General features: G+C 44.2%; 2 protein-coding genes and 1 long non-coding RNA gene across 8 annotated transcripts in view; 1 reads left to right on the top strand and 2 right to left on the bottom strand.

Annotated features, from left to right (window-relative positions):
* The window catches only part of mlxip (MLX interacting protein), a 97431-nt gene extending 93944 nt beyond the window's left edge, over nucleotides 1-3487 (top strand). For all 6 annotated transcript variants that reach the window (XM_030363282.1, XM_030363281.1, XM_030363279.1 and 3 more), the window contains 2 exons: nucleotides 675-804; nucleotides 1399-3487. In XM_030363282.1, the coding sequence (XP_030219142.1) occupies nucleotides 675-804; nucleotides 1399-1520 (252 nt within the window). In that variant the 3' untranslated portion in view covers nucleotides 1521-3487. The remainder of the gene's footprint in view (nucleotides 1-674; nucleotides 805-1398) is intronic.
* An 83-nt stretch (nucleotides 3488-3570) lies between these two features.
* Nucleotides 3571-4507, bottom strand: LOC115548550 (uncharacterized). The gene is made up of 3 exons (XR_003977613.1): nucleotides 4313-4507; nucleotides 3959-4057; nucleotides 3571-3693 (listed from the first exon to the last, which is right to left on the bottom strand). It is a non-coding gene; the product is annotated as an uncharacterized LOC115548550 (long non-coding RNA).
* An 8093-nt stretch (nucleotides 4508-12600) lies between these two features.
* Nucleotides 12601-23332, bottom strand: ro60 (Ro60, Y RNA binding protein). Its single transcript, XM_030363921.1, is given in 6 exon segments — nucleotides 12601-12730; nucleotides 15584-15924; nucleotides 22022-22150; nucleotides 22327-22547; nucleotides 22780-23209; nucleotides 23212-23332. Coding segments are annotated over 6 exon segments (1371 nt in total). The 5' UTR covers nucleotide 23332.
* Nucleotides 23333-25170: the final 1838 nt, after the last annotated feature.

Genomic DNA, 25170 nt, shown 5'->3' with positions numbered 1-25170 from the left:
ATCCTTTTCATCCCTAACTAATACAAGTTCTACAAGCCTGCCAATTTATGCAACTTTTGGCCACGTCGTTTTTGGGATATGGCCGAATGTGTCAGGAAAAAATAAATAATCATACTAATTACTAACGAATACAATAGGGTTCCTACGTTTTTCGTAGGACCCCTAATGATAAACTTCTCCTACCCAGGTCTTGTTTTTTATAGTCTTCTGTATTAGAAGTGTTAACTGCAGGAGTGCAACTTACAAATCCAACATTAAAAACAAGGATCAAATACAACTGTAAACGAGATGTTTCCTTGACAACGCAAAAACAATAGATCTCGATAGAAAAAACTACGCTATAGATACAACTCATATCAAATCAGTGTTGGTGACTCTGGTATGAGCGTAACATACCCCAATGGGTGTCCCGGCACTGGGTAGGTCAGATGACTCAGTGACCTGGATAAGAAGCAAAACAACAAACGTTGTGGAATGGGGCCTTGTATTTCATCTTGTTCTTTTTGCTTGGGCATAAGGCCAATGTGTGTCAACTTTAGCGTGTGTGTGTGTGTGTGTGTGTGTGTGTGTGTGTGTGTGTGTGTGTGTGTGTGTGTGTGTGTGTGTGTGTGTGTGTGTGTGTGTGTGTGTGTGTGTGTGTGTGTGTGTCATGATCCTTATCTAATGTGTTCCAGTTCAGCATCATCATCAAGCCTCTGTTCGAGTCCTTCAACAACACTGTGTCCACGGCATGCGAGGCAGAGCTATGTCAGACCACCTTAGAGTGGCTGGACCACCATTGCTCCCTCCCTGTGCTCAGAGCCAGTAAGTATCCCGCTCTAAACCCCCCCGAGGCTCAGGCCACTAGGTATGTTTTTGTGCGCACACATGTGCCTGCATGACGATGATGTGTTTGCAAGACCAATTTCTCTCGGATTACCGGCAACATCTAACAGGACATGATGCTCACTGGGATTTTTATTTTGTAACACCCACATCTAAGCATTGCTGCCTCAGATAGGATGCCATGATGCAACCTGACGTCAGAGATCCCTATCTCAAAAGAAGTTTATAGCTAACAAAGGGAGTTCCTAGAATGGAGGTACAAACATTATTTTGAAGTGAATGACTAATTTTGACCTTTTTTTTTTTTACCAAAAATGTATTACAAATGAAGTTGTTCATGAAGAGTGATGAAATGTTTGCTTTCGAAACACAATGGGGCGTACAAGTGGAGCCATCCACCTATACCTTTTTTACAGCTTTGTCTAGAGTATTGCTTGCAAAAATTAGTGACTTAATTGTTATCGAATACAATTGGAACCCATTGGTGTGTGTGTGTGTGTGCAGTTTTACACCTATATAATGTCTTTACGCTCGGCTCATGGCTCAACATGTCCATATGTCTTTGTATTCCAGTGGTTTGCAGCACCCTTCGACAACTAGGGACAAAGACTTCCATCCTCACTGAGCCGTCGCTGCTGCACAAAGAAGTCTTCCAGGCCATCGGAAGTGCCCAGAGGCCTTGCGGGGACTCATAGCCAGGCTATTGACTGCTCCATGGGCCTCGTGGGGACACAAAGCCAGGCTATCGACTGCTTTATGGGCCTTATAGGGACTCGTAGCCAGGCTATCAACTGCTCCATGGGCCTTGTGGGGACTCATAGCCAAGCCAGGATGCCAACTACTCAAAGTGTTCTTAAAGGGCCTCATTGCCTGGCTACAGTCCAATGCTAGACCAAGCTTGGATCAACACTGTGAAATCCAGTAAGCATGGCTCGCCGGGTGGGTCAACCAGGTTTTCCTAATGGGCTGTGAAGAGTTGTCATTGTTATAGTCATCCTCATAGCTGTTTGGGTGTCTGTCACAATTTGTTCACATATTGCCACAAAAGAAAATACTGTTTCTTAGAGGTGTGTATTTTTGGAATAACACCAAAAACTTTACATGGACACTGGTATAAGTGTGTTTTGCTTCAAGAACGACGATAAGTGTATTTTTATGTATTTCAGTTTAAAGGGAAAATGGATTGAATGCTTTAGTTTCTCAGGGTTTATTCAGCTTATACCAACCAGCTGCTGGGGGTTTTAATGCTGAAGTACTCATGTTTTCTACTACCAATGGTCTGCTCCACTTTTGTATGACATATTGGCATGCAATACGTTTCTTAAAAAAATAACTACTTATCCATACAGTTGACCACATAATAAGCAGCCTGAGTAAAAACAATTTTCCATTAACCATAAACTGCAGTACCAATATGGACGTGCACACAGGTATTTCTGTGTTACAGGAGAGGTCACTCCAACTTCACTAATTTTCTCAGGGCTGGGCTGTTGGACTTTATTATGCTTTGGTGGAAACCAAATGAACAAAATAAATCAGGAATCTTTCAATGGAAATCTATTGGCTGTAAGGTTTTGATATTGCATCTTTTACTTCAGTCCACTGGGTAGGCTGGTAGACTGATCTATCCAGCACCGATCTTGGTGGACACGCCCACTAGTGATGTCATATGGGGCAGATTTTCGAAACGGCTTGCCTGGCTATTCACACTCACACCTGGTGGTATAATAGGTCCCCTTTAATCAGATGTTTTATTTTGAAAATACCTAAAGAAAATATTTTTTAATATTCAAAATTACGAACTCAGGCAGTCGAGTGCCTTGTTGTGTTTTATGTATTTATTTCTTGAATTCAAAAATTGTATTATGAGTGACCAACAGTGTAGCAAAAAGCAATGCAGCGAGGGATTATTGGTGGGATTAATGTTCTGGTCTGTAAAGGATGATGGCGGTCACCATTTCAAAGTGGCTGTTGTTAAAAATATTATAATGGACTTTTTAATGACTCAGTTCGTCTGTAGTTTTTTTGCAGAGATTATCCTTTTTAAGAATTCAGGTACAGATAATATTTTTTCATCATCAGTGGGGGTTATATTTCTACTGTGGACAACCAAAAAAGTGTAGACAGGAATAATTACTTTTGCAGTATTTCATTAGCTTTACGTTTTTAGCATGGAGAATATTCTAAATAAATCATTACCTGGTTGACCGTAGCATAAGGTCCCTTGGGAATCTACACAAAAGTTTGGCCTCTGTGTTGGCTTGCATACTCTTATTTTTTTTTAGATTTTTGATCAGTGTCATTTATAACAAGTAACTATACTATATTAGAAAATGTTTCCTGTTTTTTTTTAATGAACATTGGATATTCCACAGTACATCAAATGCATACTTCTTTTGAAGGCAATGTGCCTTATGTGTCTGTGTTTGAGACGGTAAAGATGTGTTGGATGGTATGACTTTTTGTGTTTGTCAATTTCTAATAAGTTCCAAGACCAATCACAAGATTGCTTTGACATTTTATTTCATTTAGAAAAATTGCATTTACACACGACAAAACACAAAGCTAGTACATTTATACATCTTCCAACACATATATAGTAAAAGTAAAAAAATATATAAAAAATACTGTATGATTGAATAAATATTTTTTGTTGATCAAACATTAATGAAAATAATGACTTCTTTAACCATTGTGTAAAAAGCTCCAAAAGGCACTGGAGATACTGAAATGTATCGTGGGTACGCTGGGACAAAGCATCCCGCCATCGGCCCGGGGCAAGTTGTATACGTCCTGAATGGCCTGTGCAATATCCATCACCTCCTTAGTGACTTCAGGGACCAAGTGGCTTGTGTTGGTCAGGTAGCACTGGAAGTGTGAGAGGTTGGGAAGGGGAAGGGGTAAGGGGTAGAAACGGGATGCAGCCTTAATAAATTGACCTCAACTAGTTCAACCTCAATAACCGATTTACTCTTTCAGGAAGGAAAATTAAAAAGATAATAATCTTCAAAATTAGGTATTGGTACATGACCTCATGCCAGAGTCCTGCTGGTATTTAAAGCCACTCAAAATAAGTAACTTTCTGCCAGAGCTCAGGGTAGCTGATAATTAGTTTTTTATCAATTGAACCCACCATTTCCTTAATCATTTCCTCCACAGCTTTCAAGAGACTGGTTGGTTGGGCACTTGGCACTGCTAGTTACTTGTATAAAGATCAGGGACGGGACAAGAGCTGTACAATGAAAGATTTTTTTTTATTAATAATATAATATACTAATATACCTAAAAACAGAATATATGTATCTATATCTATTATATATGTATGTGTCTGTATATATATAAATATGTATAAATATATATATGTATATATATGTACATATATGTAAATGTATAAATATGTAGCCTTTATATGTAAATGTATATATATGTATTTAAATGTATGCATGTGGAAAGCTTTCGTTGATGATTTGGATAAAGAAATTCTTACCATCACAGAGACCCATATTAAAGGCAGTAATGAGCGAGGTCAACAGAGGCCTGTTTCAGGTAGCTGGTTTTGAGGCAACCCCGAGTTTGTTCGCTCTGAGTTAGTGGAAACTCTGGATTTTCCGTTTCAAGTAGCAGGTTCAGCGCAACCGAGAGTTAGTTGCTGCGGCAACATACGCCGTGGACCTAACCTGCTCGGGAGGTGGTTAGACCTACTCTGAGTTTGTTGTCTATAAGGCTGAAGGCAGCTCTCCGACAGAAGGAAGTGTTAGAAATGGCATGTCCTTTTCTACGAGAGCCTGTGTACGTAGAGGCTTCGATCCTCAGAAGGAATCTCCGTGAGGAACGATTATTAAGAACCCGGTTGGATATACTTTATTTTCCTGATAATTTTCTTCACGAGCGCTATCTTTTTTAAGCGCAATCCATCATTTATTTAGACCACCTTCTCAGCCCCCATGTTAACTGTCAAACGCACCGGGGGCATGCTTGAAGTTTAAGTTTAAGTTTTTTGACGCAATTAACGCATGAGTAGAATGATCTGCCCCGTGCATCCCACCCGCTCTGTAGGCTACTACAGTCACTTTAACGTTGTGGCTTTCCGATGATCAGAGTAGCTGACTAACCACGGACCTATAACTGCTGCAAGTCAAGAAACTCATTTTAAGAATGCAAGGCAGAAAAGTCCCTGGTACTGCTTTTAACCAGATCCTGTTCTTCTCTACACGCACATGCTCAGCATAATCGTATGCAATGTTCACTGAAGTAAAACCCTTTGAGTAAACTGTTCAACAAAATAACTCGTCCCACCACAGCCCGTGTTCTAATAAAGACAATCTACTTTTTATGAGGATTTCTTTATTTCCTGAAAGCACAAAGTCATTCATATTGGGTATGTTTTTAGAGCAGGGAACAGTATCCCAGTTTCCACCTCACCCACCTTTAACTTATGTTCCAAAATTTGGATCTCCAAAGCATCCTCTTGCATCTTTTGAATTGTTACAATTGCATGAAGGTTGGTGAGGGCATCTGGTTCAAGTAGCCTAGGGCGATGACGCCATCAGTAACTGGAAGAAGATGATTAGACAGTGAAATGATTACTTGAGCCAGAATATTGCCCCATCTAATTTGTAACGTGCTGTGTTGCGTGTACATATTTAATTATTTTGAATAACCAACCTCTTATAAAGGCATTTCTATCCTGGAGGGTGGGGGGGGGGGTCAGAGGAGCTCCCCCCAGGGATGCCCTCAGCCACAGGACGCATACTCTGTTCGCTGAGGGCCATCCCCTCAGCCTCTGTGAGGGCTGCAGAGGTGGACCCCCTCCAGTCTTCCGGGCCTCTGCTTTTTTTCGATTTGCTAACATGGAGGAAAATGTTACCCTAAAATTCAGTAAGCACTATTTTGATGACATGTATATATATATATATATATATATATATATATATATATATATATATGTAATGCATTTGGCCTAGGTGTAGCCTTCTAATATTTCTAAATCCTATTAACTATTGGCAGTGTTGGGGTGGCTGGGAAATGTACTACTTACATTTACTGCTTAAATATAGGCCCATCACATGTTGAAAATAGCTGTTAAATTAGGTAGAGCAGGCAAAACAGCACAATTGATTTGATTTCAATTAAACATTAGTTTACATTTTTTAACTATATTTTTGTACTTCATCTTCATTTGCTGCCAAGTCCTCTTGGGGCAACTTGGGGTTGCGTAAATTGACACACACACATACACACAATATACATATTGAATGAGTGGAAGATATTAAACTATCCTCTTATTTTATTTTACTAATTTATTTTACACAGGCATTGACTTGTTCAGCTATTTCATGCCAAACAATCTCTCGCGCTCTCGCTGCCGCGGCGGTATTGTTTTTTTTTTGTTTAAAGGGGTAACTGCTCGGCATAGGCGTTCATTAGAATTTCCAATTCCGTGGGGAAAAGTAAGTGGATCTCCGCTTTTGGTGCATGTTTGATCATATTATCAGCGATCCATTGATGCTGGCTCTTTATAGTCAACAGGCACGCCCTCAACCCAGCGTGAACACACCCCGAGTTGATTAAGCCAACGCTGATCGCCTGTTCTGAAACCGAAAACCCAGAGTTGCTTTTCAACCCAGAACTCTGAGTCAACCAACTCAGAGCGCAGGATTAAACTCAGAGTATGTTAAACCAGCTACCTGAAACAGGCCTCAGGAATGCTCGATCCTGTTCTCGGTGTATCTTCACTACTACCAGTTGTATTATTATAGTCTTGGATAAAGACAGGGGTGGACTGGCCATCTGGCATACCGGGCATCGTCCCGGTGGGCCGTTGACCCAATGTGGGCCGGTCCGGTCCGCTATGTTTTCTTTTTTCCTCTCTCTCTAAATTCCCTCCAATTGGGCTGGCCAATGGGCTACAGAGAGCTAGCAGTGTGTTGCCAGCATCGACGCATATTATTGGTCTATGTTTGTCATTGTCAATCAATCATGGGCTGACTGGCTCAGAGAGCCCTGACAGTGCTGTCAATCACAACACAAACCAGGGTGGGCGGGACCTCATGGCAGCTGAAAACGCCCGGGTGGTGCTGAATAACCTCTGGAGATGGAAGTTAAATGTTCAAAATTGACAGACCTATTTGGTGCCGGGGTCCACACCCCAGCAGGTGCTGCTGCGCCAGGAGACGAGCGAGTGGAGGCATATATGCTAAGTAACGTTAGCCTGGGGCTAGCTAGGCTACATTTTGAGACATGTCCAAAACAAAGTAGAAAACGTTTTTACATTGAATGTGATGTGACCTAATTAACTGCATACTTGCGACAACATATTAGCCCAGAGTTTAAGGGCTGTGATTGTTGGTAGTTGTGGTTGATTTTGTTTAAATAGGCCGAATTGTGATATTATGGGTTATTATTGTTCAGATGATTTGGCTAAGCTAGCTAACAGCTGCTAACGTTAGCAGTCTCTTGTTGCCATAGCAACAGTAAACATTGACATGGACTAATGAGCTGTAAATAGAGATGCAGAATCAAGCTGTATTGTAAATACAGATGTGACACTTTGAATTTTAGCACAAAATACAAGTAAACCTATTGGAAATAATTAGTTTAATTTGCAATATTTGCCATTGAATTTATTGTAATCTTTCAATTAATTTATTGTTTACTGAGGTGATGACTATTTCGAGAGGAATGCAATATGTATGTTGAAAGGTTTATGTGAAGAAACTATATGTGTGATAAAATGACAATTGGTTATTCATAAATGTCTCTTTATATTCTCTGCTACCATCATCTCCTGTCAAACAGGTTTTCCTCACCTGCTAGAAGTTATTCTAGAGAGAGAGAGAGAGAGAGAGAGAGAGAGAGAGAGAGAGAGAGAGAGAGAGAGAGAGAGAGAGAGAGAGAGAGAGGTTTGATTATGATTATTTCCTGGTTGAAGATTTTCACATTGATTTTAATTTCAAACATTTGCATATCTTTTAAGTTAAATTAATAGTCATGCAGGTAGGCCGAATTACAGGTCTGAATAGATATGCATTCTCATATACATGTGTGTGCACATGTATACATACATGTGCACATACACGTGTATGAGAATATGAGAAAAAAAATTAAATTCTCTATTTATGGTTTCATAATGACTGAGTCACCGTTAAAACAAATTGGTTTCAGCTCTAATGCTGTTACTGTCTGTAATATGTTTCTATTTAGATTATTTGTCAGGAGATTTTGTTATTATTGTCCGAGTCTGGTTTTAACTAATGCTGGGCTTACACCAAACGATTTTCACAGTCACAGACTAATAACTGCAAGAGAGGATTTTGCGTTGGATCATGTGTGATATTTAACAAGGGTTTTGTAGTAGATATGGCGGGTGGAGATGCAGCAACCACAGGATGTCTGTTAACTTCCTGTTCGGGTTTCACAACTTGTCAGCAGCACAAGAAACACAAACTTGAAAAACAAAAAACTGCACTATTATTCGGATATACAGGGTTCTTCCCGTTCGTTTCGTCCCACCCCTAGTGCTAATAATGTAGTGGGCTGGTCTGGAGAGAAAATGCCAGGGCTGAATTTTTCTCCCAGTCCACCCCTGGATAAAGATACACCTAGCCTTGAGTTTATTTCCTTGGGGGCTCCAAAGTGTATCATTAGTAATGGTTAGCAGTCATATGGTGAATGATGAGATTACTGATTATTTTAGCCCTTGTGAATTTCCTCTTGGTTTCCATCACTATGGTTTTAATTCAATAGATGGGACTATAACATAGCATGCACAGATTGTTCAGTGTGTAGGTGTTTGTGGCATTTGGCAGTGAGTATGAAGTGACACAGTGAGCTCAAAGCATCCCTCCATGGCCTGTGCAATATCCATCACCTAATGCCTCTTTTCCACCGACAGTACAGCTCAACTCGCCACGACTTACGCCGGGATTCCACCGCACGCGTTACGGCCGCGTTACGGAACGGCTGCGACTCTGCCCTGCGTGCATTTCCACCGGGCGCGTTACGGCAGCAGATCACGCGATAATCCTAAACCTAATGTATTCACCTTCCACTCCCAAAACTAATGCAATTAAATTCCACGCTTTGTCCTTCCGGCCTTTGTCATTATAAAAAGGATGATTTGGTACATAAATGACTTCGTGTGGCTGAACTTTGACAATGAGTCTCTCGTCGTCCATGTTGCCGACCCTCTGAGACCCCTTGATTGGTTGACTGCTGACCTGGTGTCACCTGTCATGACGTAATAATGTTGATGTGAAGTTGTGATAGGCTACATGAGCTGAGTATTGTGTTTTATTTTAAAAATTGACCGGATGCTCTATGGCTTTTACTTTTTCTCTTCCTGCCCTGCTCGATCTGCTCTGTTGAAATTGACGCGGTTCAGCAACGGCTTGCGGCAGAAATAGAAATGCTACGGAATGATAGCGCTGCGGCACGGCGAGCCGCTCCTGGGACGCTGCTGAGACGTTCCGCAGCCGCGCCCGGTGGAAATGGTCTCATTGATTAGAGTGGAAGCTATCGTCTGCGGTGACCGCGGCCAAGATGTGCCGCAGCCGTAACGCTGCCGTAACGCGTCCGGTGGAATCGGGCCTTTACGGCCCGATTTCACCGCAGCAGATACGTTCCACTCTAATCAATGAGACCATTTCCACCGGACGCGGCTGCGGAACGTCGAAATGCACGCTCGTCGGGGGGCTAGGGTGGATGTGTCGAGGAACACCATTCACTTCGGCACGGAGACGCTGACCCTCCAGCGCAGTCAAGGGGGGAAGATAGGGTGTACACAAGCCCAGCTGTGTTCACCAGGCGCCGCACCATCGCCGCCTCCACAGCCATCGCCGCCATCCCCTGAGGCGACAACAGCGAACTCCGTGGAGGCTACGACTCCTCAGCCCCCATCGTCAGATGTTGACAACGCGATCAAGGAAATATACCAGCGGAGCAGTGAAGGACTCGATGCTCAGCAGAGTCAACAGCTGCGAGACCTGCTCCAGCAGTTTACAGACATTTCTGCTGCACGAAATCAGGACTGCACCCAAACTAACCTGGTGCAGCACTCAATTGACACTTGCACGGCCCTGCCCATTAGACTGCGAGCCCGCCGACTAGGGTTCGCCAAACAAGAAGCAGCAGAGCAGATGATCAGGGAGATGGCTGAGGCGGGGGTGATAGAGCCATCCAACAGCCCCTGGGCTGCCCCTGCCCTCCTGGTCAAAAAGAAGGACGACACCTGGAGGTTCTGTGTGGACTATCGTCACTTGAACGATGTAACCAGAAAGGACTCTTATCCCTTGCCCCGCATAGATGACGCCTTGGACAAAGTCGCAGGGTCTCAGTGGTTCAGCTCACTAGATCTGCAGCGTGGCTACTGGCAGGTGGAGCTGGCACCAGATGCAAGACCTAAGACGGCTTTCACCATCGGCCAAGGGCTCTGGCAGTTCAGGGTGATGCCCTTTGGTCTCCGCAATGCTCCCGCCACGTTTGAGAGACTTATGGAGAGGGTTCTGGCTCACATCCACGGTCTACCTTGATGACCTTCTGGTCCACGCCAGGGACTTCGAGCTGGCCCTGGAGAACCTCTGCCTGGTCTTCCAAGCCATTCGGGGTGCAGGCCTACGCCTACACCCCAAAAAGTGCAACCTACTGCAGCGCGAGACCAGGTTCCTGGGCCATGTGGTGGGGCCAGAAGGCGTGGCTACCGACCATGCCAAGGTGGAGGCACTGAGGAATTGGCCCATCCCCCGAAATGTCAGTGAGGTGCGCAGCTTCCTGGGGCTCGCCTCATACTATCGACGGTTCGTCCGTGACTTTGCATCAATTGCCGCCCCCCTGCACCGTCTCACGGACAAGGGGAGGGAGTTCAGCTGGGAGGACAACTGTGCAGCCGCCTTCGCCCAGCTCCGTGCTGCTCTGAAAACCGCACCCATCCTGGCACTTCCTGACCCTGGCCGCAGCTTCATAGTGGACACGGATGCCAGTGACGTGGGACTTGGGGCAGTCCTGCCACAAGGGGGAGCAGGGGGCAAGAGGTTGGTGGCTTACTACAGTCGCTCCTTGTCTCGCCCCGAGCACAACTACTGCATCAACCGACGTGAGCTCCTGGCGGTGGTTGAGGTGTTCAAACATTTTCGCCCCCACCTCTACAGCCAGCGGTTCCTTCTCCGGACGGACCACGCGTCCCTGACCTGGTTGCTCAGCTTCAAGGAGCCTGAGGGTCAGGTGGCCCGGTGGATCGAGGCCCTACAGGACTACGATTTTGAAGTCCAACACCGAGCTGGGCGTCTGCACAGCAATGCAGATGCCCTGTCCCGACACCCCTGTGAGGACTGCAGACACTGTGAACGCCAGGAGGAGAGAGATGGAGCTACTCTCCGGGTAGCTGCCACGGAACAGGTCTGGCCAGGTGAAGGTTGGCTGACTGCAATGGAAGTCCAGGAGTGGCAGGCGGCACAGGACAGTGACCCCACACTGGCCAGGATGGGCCAGTGGGTTGACAACCAGGCACGCCCCCCCCAGCAGTCTGTCTCTGCCTTGTCCGTTGAAACCAAGACCTACTACTCAGAGTGGGCCACCCTGGCACGGTGTGATGGACTGCTTTACAGGGTCTGGCGTGCACCAGGTTGGAGGAGAGATGTGTGGCAGTTACTGGTGCCCAAGGACTGGCACCAACGGGTGCTACATGCGGTCCACGGTTCGGTGGGGGCAGGACACTACGGGGTGGCCAAGACCCTCAACAAGCTGCGCCAGCGTTTTTACTGGCCTGGTTGCAGGAAGGACACAGAGCTTTTCGTTCACTGCTGTGACTCCTGCACTGCTAAGAAGGGGCCGACTGGACGTTCCCATGCCCCTTTACAGCAATATCAGGTGGGGGCCCCTATGGAGCGGGTTTGGGTGGACAACCTGGGCCCATTCCCCATCACAGACAGTGGGAACCGCTACTTCCTCGTGGCCATGGACTATTTCACCAAGTGGCCGGAGGCGTATGCGGTCCCCGACCGGAGTGCGGTGACCACAGCTGAGCGTCTGGTGTGTGAGATTTTCTGTCGGTTCGGGGCACCTCAAGAACTGCACAGCAATCAGGGGCGGAACTTTGAGGCTCAAGTCTTTGCTGAGGTGTGCAAACGCATGGGGGTAAGCAAGACCAGGACGACGCCCCTTTACCCCCAGAGCGACGGGCTAGTGGAGCGGTTAAATCGGACGCTTGCCACGCAACTGGCCATCGTCACCTCACGACACCAGCGAGACTGGGAACACCACCTACCCCTTGTCCTGTGGGCTTATCGATCAGTGGTGCAATAGAGCACGGGGTGCACGCCAGCCACACTTATGTTCGGCAGAGAGCTGCGGACGCCTGTGGACCTAGCCTTCGGCGCCCCCCCGGACACTGATCTCCCCAGGATACCGGGCTTCGAGTATCTGCGGGACATCCAGCAGTGTCTGGCAGAGGCTCACGAGTTTGCCAGGCAGCGTCAGGAACAGGCAGGGGCACGCACGACAAAAGCGGGGGTATGACCTCCGTTGCCAGGGCCGCTTCTTCATGCCTGGGGAGAGGGTGTGGGTCTACAACCCAACCCGTAAATAGGGGGTCTCCCCCAAACTGACCAGCCAGTGGGTGGGGCCCAGTGAGGTGCTGGAACAACTTTCCGTTGTTGTGTATCGGGTGAAGATGTGTGCCCGTGGGCGGGTGGTGTTGCTACACAGAGACCACTTTGGCACCCTACCGCCCCCTGGCGGCCAGACTTCCCGACACACACAGCTCACCCAGCACGGCTCAACTCACACCGACGAGTCCTCAGACTCGAACAGACAGTGGGGGGTTTGGGCATGCGACCCCACGGGCTCACAGGAGGCGGCGGCCTCCCCGTCGCTATCAGGACTTTGTTGTCGGCTGAGGACAGGCAAGATTCTGGTGAGGGGCAATGTAGCTCCGGGGTTATGTTTGTTGTGTTGTTGTACGACTGCTATTGGTTGATGTGTTCTCATCATGCTTTGAGGTGCGGAAGTTAGGGGAGGAGTTAAAAGACGTTGAGCTTTGTTGTGGTTACGGTAGACTGGAGAAATCAATAAAGTGACTTAAAGAAGATAGCACGCCTCTGCTTTTGATATTCGCCACAGTATAGACGTGTATCAGGCGAATTTTTCTCAAGAGAAAACCGGCGACAAGTTTGATTTGTCGCGCCACACTTTCGCCGTGCACAGGCGAGCGTTCACGAGGATTTGTGGCGCGACAAATTCAGCCAATCAGCGTTCAACCGTCAAACTCAGTGCAGTGCAGAGGGAGGGAGGGAGCCCTCATAGGGATTGGGCTTCTCGGGTTTTGTTTACCGGCGTTGCTATGTTTCCGGTCTTGTGTGTTCCAACGGTTTATTAGGTAGGCCTATCTAATAAATCTCTGTCTATTCAATACTTCATTCACTGCCTCTTCCGTGGTCATTATAATATTATGAATATACTTCGTCGGGTCCTCCGACGTCTCTCCCTCTTCCACAAAAGGTAAAGACATGTAATGGTTGTTATCTTGTTGTGGCGCGACAAATTTGATAAAACTTGCACATCGACAGATTATGATGTGTGGCGCGACAACGCGAACGGACGACAAATTTCGCGTTTGGTGTGAGCGCACAGTAACGCGTCCGGTGGAATCCCGGCGTAAGCGTGGCACAACTTGGTTTGGTTTCAGGCACATCGTATTCCATCTAGAATATTACCTCTTCAAAGTGGGCGTGTCGCCTAGCACGCATGCACGAAACTGTGCATGTACCACATTGTGGCTATGGAAACGCAAAAAAAGGCGGGTGGAGGCGAGTTGAGCTGGTACTGTCGTGGAAAAGGGGCATAATGACTTCATAAAACACATTATCTTAAATGAAAAAGTGTTCCAATATTTGAAACAGGGACTCAACTAACACATTTATTTAAAGTTGATTTAAACACACTTCCTCTCTAGAGCCGTTTGTCCGCTCTGGGCTCCTGTAGAAAAATGGCAGTGGCTCCAGATATAAGTGACAAATTCGGAAAGTCGAACCTCCTAACCTTTATACCACCTTTCCTTAACCTTTGTAGAAAACGTCATCGGGTCAAGGCGAGATGAAAAGGTGCTTACTTTCGAACATAGGAAAAGATAGCACTGTTTAAAATGAATTAAACTCCACTTTTCCAAACCGACGACGAGTAATGTTTATATTATTAGTCTCTAGTGTGAAACTTCAATTTTACGAAGATGAACTACAACGAGAGCTCTTTCGATCCATGTGTTCTTGTAGTATTGATTTCAATCAGGTTGTCGCCAACAGTGAGAATCACTTAAGTCAGAGTCTGTAAACGTCGTGGCCTGGTGCTTTATTGCCGCCGTAGAGGATTATGGGTTACAAATATCTCCTTTCCTTTCATAAAAGTTGGTCATGAGTAACCTATGCTGGTTGCATCGAGGCACCTTTCCTAAGCACTTTTAGAACTCAAACAAACTTTTCTCCAATTATTTCTGGGTCATCTCGTTAGGAAAGGAAATTTCCTAAACAAAAAACTGAATCCGTAGAGGCCAAATGGCTCATTCTGTTTACGAAGACACCATTCTTATTTTCATGAGATTATACACAAATTAAACTTTCTAATTTATCAAAATTTAATTTTTGCCAATTAGGTTTCATAAGATGCCAATACATTTTCCACTCTGCAACTTTATGCAGACTTTTAGTCCCTATATATTAGTATTATATATAGGGATTTATTATATTATTTATTCCCTCACATATCTTATCAAATAAAATTTGATCACTGAGTAAATTACTTTTAATTTGTCATGAGATAGCATGTAACGGTCAATTGCAATTGCTTTTTTATTCACGCAAGTAGGATTCAAATGAGCAAGACATATCAATAGAATCAGATGAGCACAATAAATAGAATCCAATAAATTCTCATATCAATAATAAATAGCAAAAACATTTCGCTCTACATAGTTCTTCTCATATTTCATAGTTCAATTTATAACCATCCCATCGTCTGGGTAATGACAGTGTCATCATGCGTATTTCATTCTTCTATAGCAGAGCACTATCTTTCCGTCAGTATTTTCCCACAATATTATTCCAATGACAATGTTAACAATTTAGAAATTAAAAAAATTATTAGGGTGCAGAAGGGCACCTTTGATCTATATGTTTTCAATAAAATATATTGCATTTTTGTAATGCTTGTAGGGGTAACACTGAACTCTGAATCACAGGGTCTGCAGAGGTCTCTGACAACATGGAGGGCCATGAGGAGGACAGAGAGATGATTAAGAACTCTTTAGATCGGTGTGATCTCAACCATCTTCAGCTAAACATGGCTGATAACAAAGCAGCCAATCTCACTCATTGAGCGTGAGAAGCAAATGACCTTCACACATTTCTCACTCCAATTACACATACCCTATTACGGAAATCTGACTGAGAATGTGCGCAGATTGCGCTGAGCAGAGCGCACCTAGCAGAGCGTGCTGAGAGCCGTTGAGGGCGGCTGGCTCTCTGTGGGGGCTGTAGACAGACTGGAGTGTGTGCCTGAGGAGGATGATGACCATCACCATGCCCCTCTAACCCCTCATAGATCCTTTTTTACGAACGTCTTTATTCATTGCATTGCATTATTTTCTTCCCTCCTTCCCTCCTTCAATTTGCTGTTGTGCCAACTGAATTTCCCCATTGGGGATTAATACACTGTTTACCCCCTTCCACTGGAACGCCCTGGACTGAAGCCTTCAATGAAACTCTTTACCCACTGGTTGACATTGTGCAGGATTCGAAGGCCCATTGTTTTCCTCTGGTATTTAGCTTTAGGCTCCTTGTAGTCCAGATGGCACTGGCACCTGTTGGTGTGCTGCGGAACTCCTATCTCCGGAATTTCACTCAGCTGGTTTGCTATTTCTTTCACCCGTTCAATGAGAGCAAGGCAGTGAGAGGGTTTGAAGAACTCCTTGATGATCTGAGGAAGATGATCTCTGAGGTAGGCCCGGACAGCACAGGCAGAGGCGTGGATCTCCTCGGTGTCGTTCCCTACAGGGAGGCTGATCCCCCTCAGGGGCTCGCTGACCTTTGGCATGTCGCCTTTGAACAACTTGGCCTAGAGGGAAATTAAGTGGTTACATGGGAATTAGCCATGACTTATTATAAAGGAAACCTCTTGAGATGCTTTATGAATTAATCTTGAAGGTTGATGCCACAAAAATCCACAGGAACACAGTACTTATAATACTTATACAGGTTTAGAGTTCCATCAGCAAACATTAAACACATGACGACTGAGATGTCAGTCGTCATGTCGGTCTGCCCGAATGCAAATCAGAGGTCGTTCAAGCTAGGCGGGCGGCTGATTAAAAGATATTCAACAAAACCCCTTGATAAACCCCTTAAGCTTTGGCAGTCAAACGTGACCAGATTGTAAAAAATAACTATTTTTTCCAAATGTATACTTTTAATGCTTTTAGCCTCACAGGTAGCGTTAGTATTGAGACTAGAAACCTATTAATGAATTGATGCTCAAATAATGACACTAACATACATGGCAAATAACATGTTGATATAACATAATGCAGATTCACTCCCACACCCAACCAGCAGTTCATTTGGCCAGACTAACATTTCAGATGTGAGGAAATGTCCATATTATTCAATGTAGAGGGTTTAAATTGTGCAAGGATTTTGGTTGACAAGCATCAATATAACCAATGGCAAGGACCTTTAAGTATGTCAAGTTCAAATTAATGTTGCACAATTTAAGATCCATTGCCTCAGACTTTAAAAGTTGAGGTCTAAGATATACAACGATTAAAGAGAAGTTACTTGAAGAATTTTTAGTGCTTACTTACATATTCATTTTTCAACTTTTCTATAGTGGGGGACAAGTAATCCATAACATTCATGATTTTATCCACTTCCTTCATCTCTGGTTGAGAGACTGTGGTGGAGAGGTGTGGTGTCACACAATAGCACATAAGAAACACTGAAAGGATGAATACACAAAAGGTATGGATATCAGAGCGTTATATGTTCAACAAAACAGAAACACTCAAATAAGTGGCTAATTACGACCATTACTTCCCTTTGGCAGATACACAAAAATGTAGGCCTACTTCGAAATGTAGATAGCGCTCCAGTGTATTGGTCTTATCTTGTTTATTTAACTACATACAATTAAACAAAACACTTATGTTCTGAATGTGACAGTACCTTGGATGAGAGTCATATTGTCTTTGCCAGCTGATTGCTGGTTGAACCCTTTATGAGTTATACTTATAGTTACATGTCTCTCTGAACTTTTAGGATGACTCCATTTATCTTGCTTGGCATCGTGCCCCACGTCCACACACTTGAAAGCAACCCATTGATGTCATCGATAAGGCTTCCCTATTCCACTTAAAGGGTTTTAAGTGACCGCAGTAAAGCCCACACATATGCAACAGGTCCTGATGATTAAAGACATGACCTCAGAAGACAACATGCGTATTGGGGTTACGCTCAGAATTAGATGGCAGATGTAGAATCATTAATAAATAATAATATGATTGATGATGTTGTAAAGTAAAAACGTGTGAGGTGAGAATAAGTGTATATATAAGAACGACAAGCGTACGCAGTGTCGTAAGTTCAAATAGTCGTGCCAGGACTGATCTTAGTGTTAGTGCAGCTGCAGAATGTATAAAGTCACAGATAAGTTTGGACACTTTGTCAACAAAGCCTTCTCCATAACCCTCATATATAAACTTGCAATTTGTTTGGTTTTTAAACTGATAAGGTTCAGTTTCTCTGCTTATTGATTAATTTCATTTCTCTGGTGTAATCTCGGCTTCATGTAAATGCGTGTGACGGGTCCCTTACACCTAGAATCTCATAGTGCCTGTAAATACATAAGGAATAATGTATAGAACACCGGTCTTTATTGGGAAAATAAGCCCCGACAGGGCGAACCGGACACACGCGCGAAGCGGAGGTGTGTTGCTCAGCGGCCAAGCCTGGTATTGCAGCTGTTTTAGGGGTCTGTGGACGGGTCCCTCGATTCATGGAGTCCCAGAAGTACAGTAGATATCCCCGTTCTCTCCAATACAAGTGGGGAACAGGAATGTGTCTCCGCAAAAGAATTCTGGATATCAATCAGAGGCTCATAATTATCTTTATACCATGTACTAATAAAATGTAAGTTTTGTTTCTGTCCTTTCTTTAATAGGTCCATGTGTTACCCGTACCCCAGTCTAAAGGGCTCTTATGGTTCCACGTCCACGCAACGCAAGGGGGTTACGGACCCCTTGCTTCATTGCGGACCCTCCTTGCGACCACCGCAAGGGCCGGACGTGCTCCTCCCAAAAATCGTAACCTTCCGTCAAGGCGACGCAGCAGCCAGGGCTGTGATTGGTCCACTTACTAAAACCCAACGCAGAACCATAAATGGTCAAGACTGCGTCGAAGCGTCTGCGTGGTCATTGCGCTGCGGGAACGTGGGACCATAATCAGCTCTTTACAGGCCAGACCGCAATTTGCAGTGACAACCAGTTTTCCAAATGTTATCGCCCCTTTCGCCATTAATCTGCTTAACCTTTGCTTTACCTCGTTCAGCATTTATCTGTTAAATGCAGGTCTGGTTTAATGACAAACCTGTAGGTGATGGCGAAAAATCTATCATCTCTTTCCTCTGTCTCCCGGATGATGAAGGAACAGAATGGGAATTTTTTCCTAGATTTAGCCACTAAACACCCCTCCATAATGCACCTAATGACTCCGCACACGGACAGTAGTTCCCTCTGTTTGAGATCTCGCTCATATCAATCTGGCTCCTGGTATATTACCAGATTGATGTGTGATGTCAATCAGCGGGAACTGCCGTCCGATATATGAAGTCAGAACAAATTCTATATCTAATTAGTATATCTAATTAGGGCCAACTCCACCATTTGGAAGTGATCAAAAAGTGATTCTAGCGCTCTGAAAAGCATTTTGCGCTCATAAAAATAAGACATGTTGATATCTCTGTCAATTTCAATACAAACGTGTTACTAGGCTTACCAAAGGGTTGAAGGGCCAAACTCCACCATTTGGAAGTGATCAAAAAGTGATTCTAACGCTCTGAAAAGCATTTTGCGCTCATAAAAACAAGAAATGTTGATATCTCTGTCAATTTCAATGCAAACGTGTTACTAAGCTCACCACAGGGTTATAGGGCCATACTCCACCATTTGGAAGTAGTTTTGAGCAAAATCAACAATGTAAGGTCAAAAACACATTGTTGGCCAAAAAGTGATTCTGAAAAGCATTTTGCGCTCATAAAAATAAGACACGTTGATATCTCTGTCAATTTCAATGCAAACGTGTTACTAAGCTTACCAATGGGTTGAAGGGCCAAACTCCACCATTTGGAAGTGATCAAAAAGTGATTCTAACGCTCTGAAAAGCATTTTGCGCTCATAAAAACAAGAAATTTTGATATCTCTGTCAATTTCAATGCAAACGTGTTGCTAAGCTTACCAAAGGGTTATAGGGCCATACTCCACCATTTGGAAGTAGAATACATTTGTTTTGAGCAAAATCAACAATGTAATTTCAAAAACACATTGTTGGTCAAAAAGTGATTCTAGCGCTCTGAAAAGCATTTTGCATGCATCAAAATAAGAAATGTTGATATCTCTGTCAATTTCAATGCAAACGTGTTAGTAAGCTTACCAAAGGGTTATGGGGCCATACTCCACCATTTGGAAGGGGAATACATTAGTTTTGAGCAAAATCAACAATACAAGGTCAAAAACACATTGTTGGTCAAAAAGTGATTCTAGCGCTCTGAAAGGCATATTGCACGCATCAAAACAAGAAATGTTGATACCTCTGTCAATTTCAATGCAAACATGTTACTAAGCTTACCAAAGGGTTATAGGGCCATACTCCACCATTTGGAAGTGGAATACATTAGTTTTGAGCAAAATCAACAATGTAAGGTCAAAAACACATTGTAAGTGGTTCTAGCGCTCTGAAATGCATTTTGCACACATAAATACAAGAAATGTTGATATCTCTGTCAATTTCAATGCAAACGTGTTACTAAGCTTACCAAAGGGTTATAGGGCCATACTCCACCATTTGGAAGTGGAATACATTAGTTTTGAGCAAAATCAACAATGCAGGGTCAAAAACACATTGTTGGTCAAAAAGTGATTCTAGCGCTCTGAAAGGCATTTTGCATGCATCAAAACAAGAAATGTTGATATCTCTGTCAATTTCAATGCAAACGTGTCACTAAGCTTACCAACGTGTTATAAGGGCCATACTCCACTATTTGGAAGTGGAATACATTTGTTTTGAGCAGAATCAACAATGTAATCGTAAAGGCCGGAAAAGGGGCGTGACCTCCAACAGTACAGTAAATGTAGATAAGACAGAGCCTGTGGCCACGTTTTTGAAGTCTGGGGTCAAAAGGTCAAAAGGAGCCAGCACCACGCCGCTTTTGAGATAACAAAGTTAATGTGTGTTTCTCTCATAACTTTTTGTCATTATTAAAGAGAGGCCTGATTCTCAGATATGAGAACTTCAGGCCAAAATCTTGCAAGCGAGCCACTGGGTGCAGGTGCAACGAGATGGAGCACTTGCTGAGTAATTTCCTGTAGGGCTGGAGCCACAGGTTGAAGCGTATGCGTCCTTTGAGACCCCCTTTGATAAAAGGGGGTCTCAAATGTTGACCCTCAGTCACCTATTGCATCACTTCCTTTTGGGCTTCGGCCTCCTAATTGATCATTATAGTATAATTGAATGCCCTCTTTCATATATATGATACCTCCACCACTGGGACGTGGCAACAATTCTCCAAATCCATATGGGGAGGGGGGGGGATGCTTGTGGACAGTAGGGGTGTATACTCGACATAAATATGAAGCGAACTCAGGAGAAGTAACGACATCTCACAAATATTTATTTAATAAATTGTTTCAAATAACCATGCCTCGTTAAATCAATGAGCTTGGTGTTTTGCTTTCCAAAATAGGTTATAGTAGAAGTCTAAACTGCAGAAAATAAAAACATCCAAGCTGCCTTTTAACGATACCTTGGAATATCTGCCCTACCTTGGAACCATCGGACCCTAGTTTACGACAAAAACAACACAATTGACGGCAGCTCCTTTGCCGCGTGGTTTTTAGAGCCATGTAAGGATTAGAGGCAACCACCATAGCAACCATAACGGTCAAGTGACTGGATGCAGCCCCGTTGAAAAAAATAGAATACCACCCTACACACTCGGGATATTAATGATATTTAAATTATTATGACCATGAAGTCTTTATTTGCATGGGTTTACATTTCGTTCTGTGTAGCATGGAAAAATCGGAGAAACACTCCCATTCCGAATGCATTGGTTTACATTTCGTTCTTTGGAGCACGGTTATTTTTATATATTTATTTATTTTCCGTTTTTGAGGAGGTGATTCAAAGATGCAAATGTTTCTGCAATAATCCAAAATCCAATGGCAAAACCCGTTGGCTTTTTGTCGAGGGAATCCAGGGCGACGCTCACTTCCGGGTTGGCCAACATACGTCATCCCTCCACCACTCTACTGTAAAAACACATGTTCAAGTTGAATGAGAATAATATAATAATAATAATAATAATAATAATTCTGCCATAGTATTTATTTAAGGGGGGGGGGGGATACAAGTCTTTTGGCCATTCGTAGTGTTGATCAGCAGAGAAATAATTTGTCCGCAAAGACGGTGACGTCGCTTAGCAACGGAAGACGCTGGGGTAGACAAGTCACCGGACTACTACCCATGCAAGTGAACGGAGCGTTCCATGGCATTGAGAAGACCCGTGTAATAAAGCCCTCTAATATTTCTGTTTATGGCATAGATTTCTCCTCAGATTAGGCCAATAAACCAATGGTAAAATAAAAATAAAAACGCTCGATCAAAGGCCCGGCCCGAGTATAGTGGTGGGAAATATCGGCCCGACCCGGCCCGCGTCGGGCTCGGGCTCGGGCAGAGAATCTAAACACTGACTGGAACTACTTAGCAGGTGTCTGTAGGGCTATATCAGGAGTTAGTGCACGCACTGCAGCCAATCAGAATACGAGTATTCCCCCAGACCGTGGTCTAAACAATATTATTCACGAGTTATAGTCAACCCCTACACATCAATATTAATGATAACCCTGTGGAAATTGCAATAAGTGAGAGATACAATTTCGCACGTTGAGGATCCTGTTGCAGAACTCTTTCATGTCCAAGCTTCCCGGCTCCAGAATCTGGTCGGCGGTCACCTTATCCACAATCCTCAGCACGGAGCCAAGAGGCATGTCCTTCAACAAGGCCCTCCATGCCTTTAAAAATAAAATAGAAAACAATTAGTTTCACTAATTTGGCATGATTGCCCTAGCATGCAAAAAAGAACATGATTTCAAATGAATATAAAATCCCAAATGACATAGCAGTTACATACAATTGCAGAGTTCTACCCAAAAGACGCTGTGATGAGCGACAGGCCTTTTAGACTTACCTGCTTGGATTTAAGGTGGTCGGTCAGCAGCTGCTCCACTTCCAGCCGTTGCACCTCGATGAGAAGGACCACCTCGTCTTCATCACAGCGCTGCTATACCCTCTCCACCGCCGCCAAGTAGGCCAGCAGCTGGACCACCTCCTCAGGGTTCTCCCGGTCCGCATACAACACCTGCACTTCCTTCCATCCTTTCGTTACGTATTTGTTAATCAACACAATCGCTGGAAGTAAAACAAAAAGTATGAACTGGTCACTGGGGAGATTTCAAGCACAGCATAAACAAAAAAGTTTAGATATTCCATCAAAACATTGCTTGGAATTCAAGGCCAACAGAAAATGTTGCATTGTAGAGAGTCAAACTTGATCAAAAACCTTTTAAGTTTGGAATACCATTTCTAAGATAGACACACACACACGCACACACAGTCTGCTACGTGTCGCTGTGTAACTCACTGTCTTTAGAGGCTTTGGCGTGGGAGAGCCTCAGCAGATCCTTGTGGGACCAGCCCGCTCTTTGTTTACATTTGGTTACCGCGGCGGCCAGATGCCAGGCGTCCTGCTGGTTATACCAGTCGGACACAGCCTTCCTCAATGCACGGCCCCACATGCCACACCTCATCCCCCCCATCAGCTCCTTCTTGTACCGGATGAAGGCGAAGAGGTCAGAGGGTTCCTGGCAGACTTCCTTCAGGGCTTTGAAGGCGGCCTGTCTGGTCTGCAGCTCAGAGCACTGGGAGCACAACGCCAGCCCAAAGAGGCATGGGTTAAGACAGGCAACGTGGCCGCCTTCCACAAACCTCTTCACCTCCTCCACCACCTCCCCGCCTCGGCCCTCCTGGAGCAGGGAGAGCAGGGCTCCAGCCCCCTCCATGAGGGGCTGGAAGTCTTCTCGGTGTGTGTCCGGTCCCCCTCCGAACCATAGCACAGGAAGCGGCAGAGTTTGGCCTTGTCGTTCAGCTCCCTCGGAAAATGGTCAGATTTATCTGGGTTTGTTGTTTGCTCCATTGCAACACCCAGACTGAAACAGAAATTATTTATGACGGACTTGTCTCATCATTGGTCAATAAAAGAGCAGCTCCCTTTTTAGGGACTGGCAATCTAAGATCTCAAAATTATGAATTAGTTTTTTCTCAAATATGCATTGACCAGTTACTTATTATTTGTAAGCAGTTTGCATTTAATTCTTCTACAAGAAAAAAACAACGTAGCAAAAAATAAGCTGCCAAGCGCTACCTGGTCGGCTAATAGAGGGACAGAAATAGCTTCAAGCTGATTACAGACGTTGACACTTACAGGTCCAATCAAATCCTTTTTACACAACAGTGCGGCTCAGAAACAACCCTTGGGCACATAGGTGCACATGTTAATCCCTGTGGCCAAATATAATGTTATCTTAAATTTTCTAAACAAAAGACTACATTTCAACAGATGGCACGAAATAACTAAATTAGCATGGTTAATTGATGAGTAACATTCCTACAACAACTAACCCATCCAAACCACCCGACCTACTTAGCCCAAAATTGTACATGCAAGCATTCAACACACAATTCTTAGTATCACAAGCCTATTATATAAGCTGTAGAAAATATCAGAACAACCCCTTATAAAACAGGGTCAAAGGAGACTATGGTCTCTTATTGATGAAATGAGCAAATCCCATGAAGGTAAATGGTGTCTGAGCCATTGTCTCAACCAAATGGTTGATATCCTGTCTACACCTTGTGTGTCTTGATTGTCTTGTTAAGACAGTCAACAGACAGTTGACTGTCTTATGTCAACTGTCTGTACTACTACCGGATCACAATCCGAGGCACCATCAACATCAGTCTGTATATCGAGAGAGTCCTGAGGGTCACTGACTTTATCACTTGCCTCTGCACTCTCGTCCTGCCATCTACCTGACACATCTGGTTGTCTTCCGTTGCATCACCTACCCATGATCTATGACTGACGGCATCTCCCATTCCACTCAGAACCCAAGCATTTGTCCTATCCTCCAAATCCACCACTAAAGAACTGGCAACACCCACTGAGTCAGGCTCCTCTTCTGAATAATCGAAAGAGCTCTGATCTCCAGTCATGTCAACAGACTTAACGGGCAGGAAACTCATATCGAGGACAAGGTTGCGATGTACTGCCCTTGTGTTCCCCTTTTCATCTTTCAACTTGTATATGTGTCTGTGGGTTTTTGTCTATGACGGTATATACCCTCGCCACCCACTTGTCTGCAAGTTTTGTTTTTCCTCTCACACCTTTGTTGGTGAGGAGCACTCTATCCCCTTTGTACAGACAAGTTCCCTTGACTCTTCGATTGTAACCCCTGGCCTGTTTATGCTGCTCTTTGATGGCATGTTCTTGCGCAATAGCTGTTGCCTCCTGGAGGTTTGACATGAGTGTGTTCATATAGCTGCTACAGTCAACAAGAGCCTAGTGACACGGCCAAACATAATGTTTGGCCGTTGCATTATATGCAAATGTTAAAACTCTGTATTTGTTGGGGCCACTTGGCCTTGTCTCTCAATGGCAACGAATTACCCAAAGTCCTATTGAACCTCTCAGTTCCTCAATTTCCCATCGCATTGGTATGCTGTAGTGTGCGATTTGGAGATTCCTGACAGCTTCAGCAGTTCAGAAATTAGCTCACTCTCGATATTAGCCCCCTGATCCGTGTGGATGCGCTCCGGAAATCCATAGACACAAAAGACATGATCCCATTTATTTTTTTTTGCAACTTGCTTTGCTGTTTGATTTGTGCATGGAAATACATGGGCCAACATTGTGAAGTGATCTATCAGAACGAGAACATACACTGAACACAGTTTGCTGTCTTCCTTACTCCAA

This window comes from Gadus morhua, chromosome 8, assembly GCF_902167405.1.
Source record: "Gadus morhua chromosome 8, gadMor3.0, whole genome shotgun sequence".
Taxonomy (NCBI): domain Eukaryota; kingdom Metazoa; phylum Chordata; class Actinopteri; order Gadiformes; family Gadidae; genus Gadus; species Gadus morhua.
Note: the sequence above shows the minus strand (reverse complement) of the source record. Positions and strands in the feature narration are given on the sequence as shown.